The following is a 14,950-nucleotide window of genomic DNA, read 5'->3' as shown; positions in this document are numbered from 1 at the left end:
ATCCAAGGGCACTCTTAACAAATTTTTAAGACGAATGTTAAACCTATTTTTGGAAAATTATCTCAGAAAATAGAAATAACACAATTTATGTAACTCATTTTTGGAAGCTAATGTTATCTTAAATCTAAAATGAGTAAGTCTATTGGCGCATTTTAATGATGATTAAATTTTAAAATCCTAAATATAATATCAAACTCCTACATTGTATTTCAAAAAAGAAATACCTTTTGAAAAACTACATATTTTTATATTATTTATATATGATATATATATTTTTATGAAAGGATTCTCCAACATTTGAAAAATCCTTAACATTAACTCACATAAACACACTAAAGAAAGTAAATCACATTATTATCTTAATAAATGATGGAATAGCATTGATTAAGTTCAGTACCTATTTGTTATGAAAATACCTAGAAAGCAAAGAATAGATGGGATCTTCCTTAATTAAGTAAAGGTTAAATACCAAAATGCAGTTCATAATATATTAATGAGAAACTTTAGATGATTTTCTTTATGACTAGGAATAAGACAAGGATATCCACTATTGCTTGACGTAATACTGAAGGCACTAACCTATAATAAAAAGGTAAAAAAAAAAAAACATTTGTGGTAAGAAAGAGACACGACCCAATGTTTCCGATATTAATATCTATTTAGGAAAACCAGTGAAATAAAAAATATAAACTATTAGAATTAACAAGAGAATTTATAAATATTGCTAACCATATTTAACTGCATTTCTTCACTTTAGTGACAACCAAGGGGGAAACAGACAAAATATGATAGTCAATATAGAAACATATATACACATGATACGCATGTGTGCATTCTAGGAACTAGCCTAGGATACATAAGAGCTCTATAGAGATTTTTTTTAAACTGTAACAAATTATGTGGAAGATATTTTACTCTCTTTTTTAAATAGAGATAAACTATGCTCGTGGATGGAAAGACTTTACTATTAAAAAATTGAAGTCATAATTTAAAGCATTTCTGTATTAGAAATCTCAGCTCAGAAGGACTTCATTAAAAATTCTATTAAATATTTAAATAACAAATATTACCAAAGTTACATAAAATCTTTAGGAAAGTAACAAAAGACTCGATCCAAGAATTTCCATAAGTTCAGCTAACTTGATACTAAAGCCTGGCTAGGATATTACAAAAAATAAAAACTATAAGCCAATATGATTCCCTAAAAGGGATACATTCTAACAACAACAACAAAAATTAAGCCAAATTCAGTGACATATGACCCAATTGGTCGTATTCCACAATTAAAAGCATGTTTAACATTTTTTTAATGTTAAAAAAAAAGTAATCATAATCAGAGTTATTAAAAGAATATTTGACAAACATCAAACATAGATTCGTTTTTAAAACCTTTTAGAAAACTAAAACTAATTTAACTTAAACATATTTAATGGTGAATTACTGAAAATTGTTCTTAGTGGTTTTGAATTAAATAAGGAGATCTTTTTTATTATTATTACCTCTGTTTAGTATTATACCACAAGCGAAATCCATCAATATTCTCAGACAACACAAAAGTACACATAACATATCCAAAATAAGTTAAAGATATATTCTTAAAATTCAGTAAGTACAACAAAGAGAAAAGGAATGGTTTTAAAGATATCATTTAAAGTGACATGAGAAAATCAAATAACTAAAAATAAATCTGAAAAAGTAAAAGATCTGCATTAAAAATTATGAAATGTTACTGACAGAAATGAAATAGACTTAAATTACTAGAGAGCTATACTAGATTAGTGAGTCAGAACACTTAATTTAAAATGATGCCAATTTTCTCCAAACCAATGCACAGCTAATCAAACTTACAGGAGGACTTTTGTGGAAGTTGATGAGTTAATTCTAAAATGTATGTGAAAATTCAAAGTACCAAACTTGAAGGGGAATAATAAATTGAGAGAACTCGTTCTAAAGTGGTAGTTATCAAATTGGCTGTGTGTTATAATCATCAAGAAGATTTTTTAAAACCTGATGTTGATGCCTTACCTTTTACATAATTAAATCCTTATCTCTGGAGCAGAATCCTAGGTGCTTATGTTTTAAAATTAATCCAGGTATTTGTAATGCACAACCAAGTTTGAGAACCATGGCTCTGCAGCATATTATTATATATAATCTAATATAAAGTATATATTAGATATTGCATATCCACATTATTTAAGACAGGGACAATTGATGTAAGGATAGCAAGTAGATGAATAGAACAGCATAAAAGTCATGGAAAAAGACCCAGGCATGTATGGACACTGTTTCTGAGTAAGGTAAACAGAGTAAGATCATAGAAAAAAGGCAGCTTTTCAATAAATGTCACTGCACCAACTGACTCTATAGAAGAAAAAAATAAGTCATGGTCTCAACTTCAAACCATATACAAAAACATAAACCCAGGTATGCTGCAGATCTAAAGGTGAGAGTAAACAGTAGAATTTCTAGAAGATAATAGATAATATTTTCATGAACTTAGGTTAAAGAAAAATTTCTTTGACAACACGGAAAAAGAAAAATAACTACATTGACTATACCAACACTAAAGTGGAAAACTTTCGTCTATTAAAAGACACCATTTTGAAAATGAAATATGAAGCTATAGACTAAGAAAGTACATTTGCAACACAGAAAATGGACAAAGAGTAAGTATCCCAAATATAAATACACATAAACTTTATCAAATCAATAAGAAAAATTTATAAAATTCAACAGAAAAATGAGAAAGAGATATAAACCACCTCTGCGAAAAAGAACATCTCCAAAAATCAAATAAATATATGAAAATGTGCTCAATCTCATTAGTCATCAGGGAGATGAAAACTAAAACCATGAGCTACCACTATACTCATGCCAGAATGACTAAAATTAAGAAGACTGATAATATTGTGTTACTAAGCATATGAGTTAATTGGAACACACATATACTGCTTGTGGGAATGTAAACTGGATTACTTAAAAAGCTTGTTTTTCATTACCTTTCAAGGCTGAATGTACAAATACAATATGACATGGTAATCCCACTTACTTTCATGTCCTATTTAATGCATATACATGTAGGCACACATGTACATAAATTTTCATGACAAAATTACTGGACACTCCAAACGAGAAATAATCCAAATGCCTATTAGCAGTGGCATTAATAAATAGTATATTCATCCAATGGAATAACATACATACTGAAAATGAATGAACTATATAAAACAGCATAGATTAATTTCACAAATATAATGTTAAACAGATACACCAACCAGAAAATAATACATACTATAATTTTCCATTTATGTAAGGATCATAAGTGGACAAAAGTCATAATAGTGGTTACCCTTGAGGAAGATGGTAGATAATGATTGAGAAAGAGCACAAAATAGGGCTTCTGGAATACTTGGAATTTTCTATTTCTGGAGCAGGGTAATGGTTACATGAATGTGTTTACATTGTGAAAATGATCAAAGTATTCACTATTTTTTCCTCTTAATCGAAGTAGAACATAGTAGTAAAGTAATAAGATGTAAAGAAGATGATCTGGACACATACAGGGACATACTATGTTCTTTCTTAAAACAAGATAAAATATTAATTCTTTCCAAATTAATCTATCAAATCAATAAATCCAATAAAAATCCCAGTAAGCAGGAAACTCATTTGAAAAGTCATGAGATACGATCTCACCCCAGTTAAAATGGCTTTTATCAAAAAGACAAAAAATAATGGATGATGGAGAGGATGTGGTGAAGAGGGAACGTTTATACCCTGATGATGGGAATGTAAATCAGTACAGTCACTATGAGAAACAGTGTGAAGATTCCACAAAAAAACAAAAATAGAACTACCACATGACCTAGTAATCCCACTGCGGGGTATATATCCAAAAGAAAAGAAATCAGTATATTAAAGGATATCCATGCTTATATGTTTATTCCAGCACTATTCACAATAGCCAAGATATGAAATCAACTTAAATGGCCATCAATAGATGAATAGACAAAGAAAATGTGGAATATTATTCAGCCATTAAAAAGAAGGAAATCCTGTCATTTGCAACAACACGGATAGAACTGAAAGGCATTACGTTAAGTGAAATAAGCCAGGCACAGAAAGACAAATATCATATGTTCTCATTCATTTGTGGGAGCTAAAAATATTGATCTCAGAGATAGAGACTAGAATGATGGCTACCAGGTGCTGGGAAGGGTAGTGGGAGGGGGATAGAGAGGGGTTGGCTGATTAATGGGTACAAAAATACAGTTAAAAGGAGTAAGATCTAGTGTTTGGTAGTATGATAGGGTGACTATAGCTCAAAATAATTTACTAAATATTTTTAAATAACTAGAGTAATGGAATTGAAATGTTCCTAACATGAAGAAACGGTAAATGTTTGAGGTAATGAATATCCCCATTACTCTGACTTGATCACTACACATGGTATCAAAATATCACATGTATTCCATAAATATGCATACATATTATGTATTTGTAAAGAAAATTCTAAAGTCTATGAATATCTAAGCCAATTTAGGAAAAAAAGATTGAAAACAAGGGATTGGTCTATACACTGTTTCTATATTAACACTTATTCCAAGGCTACAGTTATAAAAATAGTGTGATTTGGGGGCAATTAAGAAAAAAAGTAAACTAATGAAATAGAAGAGATATTTTAGAGACAGACTGATACAGAGGAGAATATATAATATGATTTAAAGGAGACAACATAAGTCAATGAGTGAAAGATTATCAGCTTAGCAAATGGTAACTGGAAATCAGGTGAACTGTATAGGGACGACTAAAATTGGATCTATGTATAATTCATAGCAGTGTCCTGCAAATAGACTAAAAACTAAATGCAAAATATAAAAATGTAAAGCTGATAAAAACAATATAGGAAAATATCTTTTTAATGCAGACATGGAGAAAGACTTCTTACATAAAGCCTAAAAAACACAAAGCATGAGACAAAAATGATTTGGAGCTGGCTTAGAAATAGAGACATCAATAATATGATTAAACATGGCAAAACATAGTCTGATTTCAAGAATCAACTTACGAATTAATTGAATAAAACTGTACACTAAGCTGATGACAGCCCATATTAATTCACCACTTGCAAGTATGTGTGTATATTTGTGTGTGTGTGTGTGTGTGTGTGTATGTGTGTGTATTAAAAAACTGGAGCTGACATTTGTTAATTTTTCTTTTACTTTGCAACATAATGTGTAATATATTATTTTGTCTATGAACAGGAAAGACCTGCCTACCAATAGTTAAGTTATTTTCCTGGTAGTTTGGCTTGATCTGACTCTACAGCTGCTTCAATTCTACCATTATTGGTGGCTAGAAATACACCTAGAAAATTGCTCATTTTATTGTATGTATTCAAACTAACTATGTAAAGATTCTGGGTTGTATATTGGAGATTTTAATATTCTTTTCCCCGAATTAATATTATAAGTTACACCAAAACTCATTATTATTCAATAAGTTTAACTGAACTCTGAGTTTTCAACATCAATTTTTAAAAAATTATCTTGTAGCAATAATTTCTATACTTTCAAATGAAAATCTTCATTATTTAAGGAATTAGGAGTTAGGCCACTACAGAGTGAGAAAAACTGGTATGAGCAACATTTAAAAGTTAAAAGTTTGGGAAATATTTGGAAATACTTCTTTCTAAACACTGCGCCTTTGATAGTTGCTTCTGTTTTAGGAAGCTAAATCTTTTTTACATTGTAGAAACATAAATATTGATAACTAAATTTGTCATTCTTGATTACAATCAATTTCAAAGCAAAGGCAGAAATAGTTCACCATTCAAGGACTACAGAAAGCTCAAGAAGCTTCACTCAATTCCTTATTTCTGTCTGTCCCAGAGTTCTATCTAGTTTCTCCCTTCTCCAACGCTATTGGCTCTTGACTATTCATTGGTCAGTTCATTACTTTCTCCCTTTTCTGATCACTTTTCCTTTACCGGAACTCACATATTTGCTGTTAAAATTTCCCTCTCCAATTTTCCAGAGTGTATACAAGAATGCTCTAGCCAGTCAAGGTTTTGGGGAGTGCTTACCTTCAAAATAGATGCCTGCCTGGATTTCTAGAACCCTGGGTAGGGTCCTGAGGTCAAGAGAGTGGACGAATTCTTCCAGCGATAATGCCATTGCTATGCCTTGGGTAGTCTGTAGACCTGGTGCTTACAGAAACTTGTGGCTTCTGGGTGACACTTGTCTGCAGTTGCAGTCCCTGCTCATTGTTTCTTCCTCGGGCAGGCAGGGATGTCACACTACAGCCAATGTGGGGTAAAGTAGCTCTATGTGCGGAGAACAGTGAAGAGGGAGGGAAGCAGCAGGAGACAAAAAAAAATGTTAGAGCTCTTTTGTTCACATTGTGGCTTCATTTCCTTCTGACTTTGAAGTAGAACAGGATGGGGGTGGCGTGAACAGACACTGCCAAAAAAATGAGACTTGGTAAGTAGCTCATTCTGTCCGTTGCTAATCCAGGTGTGCATCTATTGCGGTAGCAAAACTGAGGTCAGGGTTGCTGTGGCTTGCCCACCAACAAAGAATAAGAGCACATGACTAAAGTCTAATCTTAAAAATGGCACCATGTGAATTCATTCTCTCTCTAGTTCATTTCTAAAGCTTGGCTTTGTGCCTTATTTGCATACTGCCAGTGACTTTACATTAAAATTGCTTATAAAAGTGCTTTGTGTCAGCTCTTTTTGGAAATCTGATACTCTGGAGAGAGTATCAAAACCACTTTTTATTCTTCACATTAAAAATTTTGCTGAATCTTAAAGGAGGATAGGGTAGGGAGAGACTATGCAAAGTGATACGGCAAATTAATAAAGTATGTTAAAATGAGTTTTCTAATCTCTACACTATAGTAGAAAGTATTTACATCATTTGTTAGGAAACCTGAGTTTTCTGGGTTTAGTTCTGCTTTTGATTTACAGACTAACTTCAGCCGTGTCTTCTCTGATTCTCATTTGTTTTACTTACTAAATGGAGATGAAGTAGAAGACTCCAGTAAATTTTATACTTTCTTCCAAGTTCAAAATTCCACAATTCTGATCTTGTTGTTGAAATTTAGGAGGGGAAAGCGTTAAAGGAAGCCAGAGAAACCTCATGAACATTGATCTCTTCAAAATCCTGCCCCTCTAATTTTTTGCATGTAAATGAAACAATATTTAGAATACATACAATTAAAGGTGATAGTTCCTAAGTCTCTTTAAGGATCAGTAAAACAATGTTGGTTGAGGCTGTGGCTCATACCGATAGTCCCAGCACTCTAGAAGGGTGAGGTGGGAGAATTGCTTGAGGCCAAGAGTTCAAAACCAGCCGTGGCAATATAGTGAAATTTTGCCTTTACAAAAAAATAAAAAAATTAGCCAAGCATGGTGGCACATGCTTATAGTCCCAGCTCTGAGGAGGCTGAGGAAGGAGGATCACTTGATCCCAGGAGTTGGAGGCTACGGTGAGCTGTGAACATGTCACTGCATTCCATGCTGAATGACAAAGGAAGATCCTGTCTCAAAAAAAAAAAAAAAAAAATACTGGTTGGTATGTATACACCTGAAAGATGTTCAAGAAGCTGCATGTTCTCTTTAGTAAGAAAACTCCAGCCTTTTGTTTATGATCTATTTTGGCCTTAGGCTGCAGAGTGCATAGGCAGATACAGAGGGTCAGGGGACATCTCAGTTCTACCATAGCCATCATGTAAATGACCTAGAAAGATAAATACTGCCTAGTTTTGATATGGCTCTTATAAAACTGTTTCAACTTGTCATAATCCTATTTGACATTTTCAATAATCTACCCAGGTTTATTTCTTTTTTTATAAAAGTAGAATTTATGGTTGGCCACATCAACAGGTTTTCTATCAGTAGATTCAACTTCCTAACTTGAAACTTTTTTTGTCCAAAAATTTCCTAATCTTGATCTATCTGCCTTCCATACCCCTCCCCACAGTTTACAGCCTAGTAGTGTATTTCATGCGGTTGAATATATGAAAGAAGCTTCTGTGGACTGCTCTTTAAAAATCATGAATCTTTTAGAATTGATGCCACAATAAACTTCATTTGATATCTAATGTAAGCTGGATTTCACTTTTTTTTTTTTTTTTAATATTCCCAAGTCAAATTTCTATCCTACTAGCCAAACAGCCATTTCCTAACACCAATCTCTTACATTTACCTAGGTTCCATCTGCTTCTGCTCTAGGGACAGATGCCACTCCCTCTGTGATAATCTTCTTTGTGTTCTGAATCTTTTTTTTTTTTTGAGACGGAGTTTCGCTGTTGTTACCCAGGCTGGAGTGCAATGGCGCGATCTCGGCTCACCGCAACCTCCGCCTCCTGGGTTCAGGCAATTCTCCTGCCTCAGCCTCCTGAGTAGCTGGGATTACAGGCACGCGCCACCGTGCCCAGCTAATTTTTTTTGTATTAGTAGAGACGGGGTTTCACCATGTTGACCGGGATGGTCTCGATCTCTTGACCTCGTGATCCACCCGCCTCGGCCTCCCAAAGTGCTGGGATTACAAGCGTGAGCCACCGCGCCCGGCCTGTATTCTCAGTCTTAATGACACTACTATTCTCTTAGTTTCCCAAGCCAGAAGACTTAGAATCATGTGAGATGCCATGTTTTTTCTCCAGCTGTTAAATCCATCAGGCCCTATAGATGGCAATACTCAGTACCACTCACTGTCTTTGCTCTATATCCCCACTGCTACTGCTTTAGATCAGATCGTAATCACTTCTGACATGCAGGCAAAAAAAAATCCTGATGTGAGCAGCCAAGATAAAGTTGACAAAGAAGAGCAATGAGAAGGTACTTGAACCATCAGGTAGTAAAGTGAATTATTGAAGTTCGGTCATTAGAACAACACATTATAGGTGTAATAATAGATTAATGAGAATTCAAAAGAAAACCTAGACTTATATAATAATTTACTATGTGATAAAGGTGAAATTCCAAAGCACTGGGGAAGAATTTTTATTCAACAAATGGTTAAATAATTGGGGGGGGGGGGGGAAGTTCCCTAACCTTCCATGCAATAAAATTAAAGTTAGATAAATTTTAAAATTAAATGTAAATAAAAATAAACCAGAGGGAAAAAATAGGAAAATGTCTGGAAAAGGGTAAGAAAATAACTATTTCTGAGCACCAATTGAAGTCTTAAAGGAAAAGACTAATATATTTGACAACTAACTTATAAAATACTCCTGTAAATCAAAAAGGAGTTTGAACAAAATAGGAAAAAAAACACATACTTCAAATAAAAATTGTCTTAGGTATGTAAAGGCCACTCATTAATCAATATGCAAAATCAAAATATTCAGACTTCTACTTCTGGCTATGAGCTTGTATCTGACCAACTTTCCTATCAAAGGCACCTGGAAGAACTGTATACTCCTGAAAAAGCTGTTTTAAGAAATGAGAGAGCTGTCAGCCTGCAGGACATGAGAGGCCATGATCCTGTAAAGTAGAGCAGAACCATTAGAGGAACCTCATATTCTGCACTTCTTTTCCCTCAAGGCTTTTATGGATTAGTAACTGGCACCAAGAGAGAGGTTGCGCAAAAACTGGTGGTTCAGGAGGAGAGACCCTGAGTTGAGTTTTTGGCAGTTTCACATAGCAAAAGAGACCAAAATAAATTGGAATTTGGGACTTAGTAAGTCCTCCAGGAAAAGTTGGAGAAATGTGTTGCTCAGCACCACTTTTTCCCCCTAAAAAAATTTTGCCCCTTCAAAGCAGTACAAGGTTGGTTGATTGAGACACAAACAAAAGCATGGTTGGTAGAAAGCTGAAGAAGCCAAGGAGTGCTTTCAGCAGTCTTACAGAACTGGGAAGCCAGGGCCTGCCAGCGAGGGAGATGGAATCCCAGCAAATGCCTACATTCTCAGTTGGGGATCTTGAAGGCTGCTTCCTAAAAGAAAGGGTCGCCTATAAATAGAACAAGCTTTATAAAACCTGAAGCCCGACTAAAACGGGCTCAATCCCTCAGTGGATTAAAGTGGTCTGCCCCTATTCTCACTGCCAGATAGAAGCAAATTTAAATCCTCCTGTTGAGGAAAAGCACCCGGAACTTCTATAATATTAAAAAATACAACATCTATATTTCAGTATGAAATGAATACGAATGCCAAAAGACAGGACAAAAAAAGAGAGAGAGAAGGGAGACCATAGAAACAAACTCATGGGGTGATTCTGCTATTGGAATTATTACTCCTGCAATTTAAAATAATGTTGATAAACATGTTCAAAACCAGAAGACAAGAAGGAGAATAGAACTGCCATCTATAGAAAGTATCATATGGAATTTCTAGAGATAAAAAATACAGTAACTGAAATTAAGAAGTCAATAATTGGCTTTAACGGCAAATGGGACATACAGTAACAGAGGATTGTTGAACTGGAAATGGAATGTAGGAAAGATTCTCTCTCTCTCTTTCTCTCTTTTTCTCTCTCTCTCAAGAAAGGCATTTCAGCCATAGTGGAAAGATCTTATGTGTAAACTGAGTCCCAACGTGAGAGGAGAAATAATAGTGGGAGAAGCAATATTTTAAGAGATAATAGCTGAAGATTTTCCAAAGCTGAAAAAGACATCAATCCATAGATTCAAGCCTTGCCAACACCACCAGGAGGATAAATGCAAAGAAAGGCATACTAAAAAACATCATACTAAAATGTTAAAAAGCCAAAGTCAAATGATTATCTTAAATGCCACTCTGAAGAAAAGAAATTGCCAATTTCAAAGGATCACTAAGAAGATGATAGCTGACTTACTAACAAAAACTAATAAGACTAGACTGCAGTGGAATAGCATCATCAAAATGCTGAAAGAAAATAACTACCAACTTGATATTCTAAATCCAGAGAAGCATGAAAGCAACAGCAAAATAAAGACATTTCAGACAAACAGATACTAAGAAAATTCATCACCAGTAAACTCTTGCTAAAAGTAATGCTATGAAGGGTAAGAGTGTTCTTCATGCAAAGGTAAAATGATCTCAGACAGAAAATCAAGACCACAGGAAGGAATGAAGAGGGTGAATATGTCAGTGAATTGAATATATTGAGTTCCCAAAACAATAATTAATGGCTTGTGGGGCATAAAATATATTTTTACTATATATACTTCATGCAATGTATTGCAAAATATAGCAGTCATGCAAAAGCAAAACTGATAATGAAGTTAAGATGTTCTAAAGTAATAGGCTTCTAGAGATGTTGCAAAAGTAATGTTTAATATCATATTTAAATAAATAAAAACATGTAATTTCTAGGAAAGTCACTAAAATACAGTAAATGGAATTAAAATTAATTAATCCAAAAAAGTCGAGAAAGGAAAGAAAAAGAATCTCAAAATTGCTAGCAAATAGTAAGATGGTATACATAAACTCAATTATACTCTTAAATGAAATAAATATACAAATAAAAATTAAATAAATTAATAGTTCAGGTAATTAATGTTGGCAGATAACATTTAAACAAATAAATTTACTTAAAAATATGCAATTTAATTATGTCCATAGAAAGTCTATAGATGAAACGATGGGAAAAGATATATTATAAAACACTAAGCAAAAGAAAGTTCATGAAACTACAGCAATATTAGATGAATTAGATTTAAAGGCAAGAAGTGTTATAAAAGATAATAAGGTTATTCATTTAATAATGAAAAGGTGACTGATTTTTGGAGAAAATTCACAGCTCTAAATAATATAGCTTCAAATATCTAAAGCAAAATTAACCAAAGAATAGAATCAGAGTAAAAACCTTTTACACACTGATAAAACCTGACAGAAAAAGCAAATATTGAATTCATAAAATTGATACTTTAACAATGTAATATTTATGCATTCATATATACTACAAACTGTTGTGATCTATCTTGAAATCAATTTGATGTAGCAATTTCACATTTAGCTATAATCAGATACACAGAAAGATTTATTCATACCATGAACTGAAGCATTTATTATTTTAATGACCAAAAAAAGGAGGAGAAAAAGAAAAGAAAATGCATGTCACATTACCCTAATAATTTAAACAGGGAAGTTTCTGTTGAAAAAAAATCTTGTCCTCACACCGGGCTTGCTACTACTTAATACATCTTCTTAAAATTTCCACTAAAGAACAGAGATAGACTTGCCTATCAAATGATGATTAAGTTATTGTTAGTATCATTATTGCCAATGATTTATATCCCAAAAGAAGTATTGTTGAAAAGAAAAAGAAAAATGGCTCAAAGCAAACTTTACATAAGATACCAATTCCTTTGCTAAACTATAGCTGCTTTCATAAAAAGTGAGAACTGGCTGAACGTTAAAAAAAAAATGACTCTCACAAGTAGAGAAATAAACTTCAAAAATAGAGGCTTAAAACTATATTATAATATTTGAGTGTAATGTAATATTTCTTTGAGTAAAGAATAAACCCTTATCTCCAAGTAGACAGTATCGGAAAAAAAAGAATAAATCTTAGAGATTATTCTGACTGGTATCTAAATCATTATTCTCTGAAACCTTCTCTTCATTGTTTGTTTCTAAAGAAGCAAAAATTAGGCTTATAGGAATCATTCTTGTCATTTTGGATTAAATAATATATACCATTTATTGGTTTAAGTCATTGAAAGGTTGCTTGTTCTGGGGAATCATACAATACCATTAGGGCACTAGGCTCGGCTTTTTTTTTTTTTTTTTTTTTTCCCATGAGCAATATTTCAGGGAGATCCTGCTGTTGTGTGCACCTGGCAGCTCAAGATTTGTATCTCATAGATTCATGTACAATGGAAGAGACTACCTTCTCCTAGTTATACTAGGGAAAGTCCCAGGATAAGCTCTGATTGATCTAACTTGTACATGTCATTGGTTCACATGCACGTGTCTCAGCCAATCACTATGCCTAGAAAATGAAATATACTAATTTCCCATAATTTCAAGTTCATGGGCTCTACTGTGGATTTTATTAGGGAGTTATCTCAGCTAAATCACAACAAGAATTGGAAGAGGAGATAGCTCAAAGGAAAATCAGTGAGCTATTACCCAAAAGAGAAAGAATGGGTGTTTGATAAACAAAATCATAGTACACCCACCATAAATGTTTCCAGTGCCATAAATGGCTTCCATCTGAAATGCCTTGATCACCATTCTCTTCTGTCTCCAACCGTATGCACACTCTTAATTTGTAAGAATGAATATGAATGATTTTAATAATCTTGAAAGAAAATAAATTCCTGCTATAACGAACAATTTGTTTTGTCAAAATGCAATGGCCTTTGAACGTGCTCATCCCTCACCACCTGGTTTGCAACGAAGCTCTTGCCTCCCAGCACTTTTAGTTTCTTTTTGAATGAAACTCAATGTAGGACTCATGATTCTTCCCAGGTAGGTTTATTTTTCTGGTCATCCGGCCTCCCCTTTCCCTGCCCACGTGGTCTCGGGCTCCTGCCCCAAACTGCTCACACAGTTCAGGGCTCCTAGCGGCCGCCTTTTCCAGTTCCAGGTGTGCAGAGGTATCCTCTCCCCACACACGGCAGGCTGCACGTGGTCCCTGACTCCGAGATGACGCGGGGCCTTCAGAAGCCCAGGACGGAACGGGGGCGGGGGGAGGGGGTGTGTTGCACAGCCGCAGCTGGCGCCGCCCTCCGCCCTCCCCCAACAGCAGGGGTCCTGTAACAGCATCTGTTATGGAAGTGGTCGTGCTTTCTGTGCCCGCCGAAGTCACTGTGACCCCATTAGATATGGAAGGTACCACACCCCCAGTTGCTTTCTTGAAGGACATTTTATTTCCTTACGTCGAAGAAAATGTTAAAGAGTATCTGCAGACACAGTGGGAAGAAGAGGCCGCCCAGCTGGATGGACTCTTCCTATCTCTGCAGCGTCTGGGAGTGGAGTGGATGATCCGCAACAGATGATCTAGGCCGTGGTAGATATGTGTGCTGGCACTTGTACCTGGATCGAAAGACTGCTGCACTCAAACAGCTGCAGGGCCACATGTGGAGGGCAGCCTTCGCAGCTGGGCGCAGGAAAGCAGAGTTCCTCGCAGATGTAGTTCCAGCTGTCAGGAAGCGGAGAGAGGCCGAAATGAAGGTGTACATCTATTCCCCAGCGAGTGTGGAGGCACAGAAACCGTTATTTAGGCATTCTACGGAGGGAGATGTTCTTGAGCTTGTTGGTCAGTTTGACAACAAGATTGGACACAAAGTGGAGAGTGAAAGTTATAGAAAGATTGTAGACAGCATCGGGTGCTCAACCAAAAACATTTTGTTTCTGACAGACGTTACTCAAGAGGCCAGGGCTGCTGAGGGAGCAGCTGTGCACGCAGCTGTAGTGGTGAGACCGAGCGACACAGGATTAACAGATGATAAGAAGACTTGCTACAGCCTCATCACATCCTTCAGCGAACTATACCTGCGTCCCTCAACTTAGAGGAGGGTTGCTAAGGCAGACCGCACTGTTCCCCACAGAGTTGTCCTTGTCACATGTGGAGGGCAGCCTTCGCAGCTGGGCGCAGGAAAGCAGAGTTTATTCTAATGGTGGAAGTAACTTACTTAAAAAACGTATACATGTACACATATATATGCAAGTATATGTGTATGCTCAAATTAACTTCCACAGGTACATAAATGAAAGAAGATTCAGTTCAGTCAACACAAAACTTATAAAGATGCTTTATATGTAGAAATTATTTGAAATCATACTCTAACCCTTACTGAGGGCAAAGCATAGTTGATAGAAGAAATTATTAAGTACCTATCTAATGTGCTATGTGTACCAAGTTGTGTACTAAAATGGAAAGCTAGTTTTGAGAAATTATTTAGAACCTCTGTTATTTTAAAAAAGAAATATTTCAAAGACTTATTTCTAATAATTCATTGCTCCTGTTTGTGATTTACATTATAACAGCTATATTTCATATTTGCCTCTC

The 14,950-nt window shown here is 34.8% G+C and overlaps 1 protein-coding gene and 1 pseudogene across 1 annotated transcript in view; one reads left to right on the top strand and one right to left on the bottom strand.

Annotated features, from left to right (window-relative positions):
• THEMIS (thymocyte selection associated) overlaps window positions 1–6,432 on the bottom strand; it is a 207,061-nt gene extending 200,629 nt beyond the window's left edge. The window contains exon 1 of the mRNA XM_012435113.3: window positions 6,089–6,432. Within this exon, the coding sequence (XP_012290536.2) occupies window positions 6,089–6,179 (91 nt within the window). The 5' untranslated portion in view covers window positions 6,180–6,432. The remainder of the gene's footprint in view (window positions 1–6,088) is intronic.
• A 7,501-nt stretch (window positions 6,433–13,933) lies between these two features.
• LOC105705266 (enolase-phosphatase E1-like) lies at window positions 13,934–14,451 on the top strand (annotated as a pseudogene).
• The last annotated feature ends 499 nt before the right edge of the window (window positions 14,452–14,950 follow it).

This window comes from Aotus nancymaae, unplaced genomic scaffold (assembly GCF_030222135.1).
Source record: "Aotus nancymaae isolate 86718 unplaced genomic scaffold, 86718_ANA_hifiasm-v0.15.2.pri h1tg000040l, whole genome shotgun sequence".
Classification (NCBI taxonomy): domain Eukaryota; kingdom Metazoa; phylum Chordata; class Mammalia; order Primates; family Aotidae; genus Aotus; species Aotus nancymaae.
Note: the sequence above shows the minus strand (reverse complement) of the source record. Positions and strands in the feature narration are given on the sequence as shown.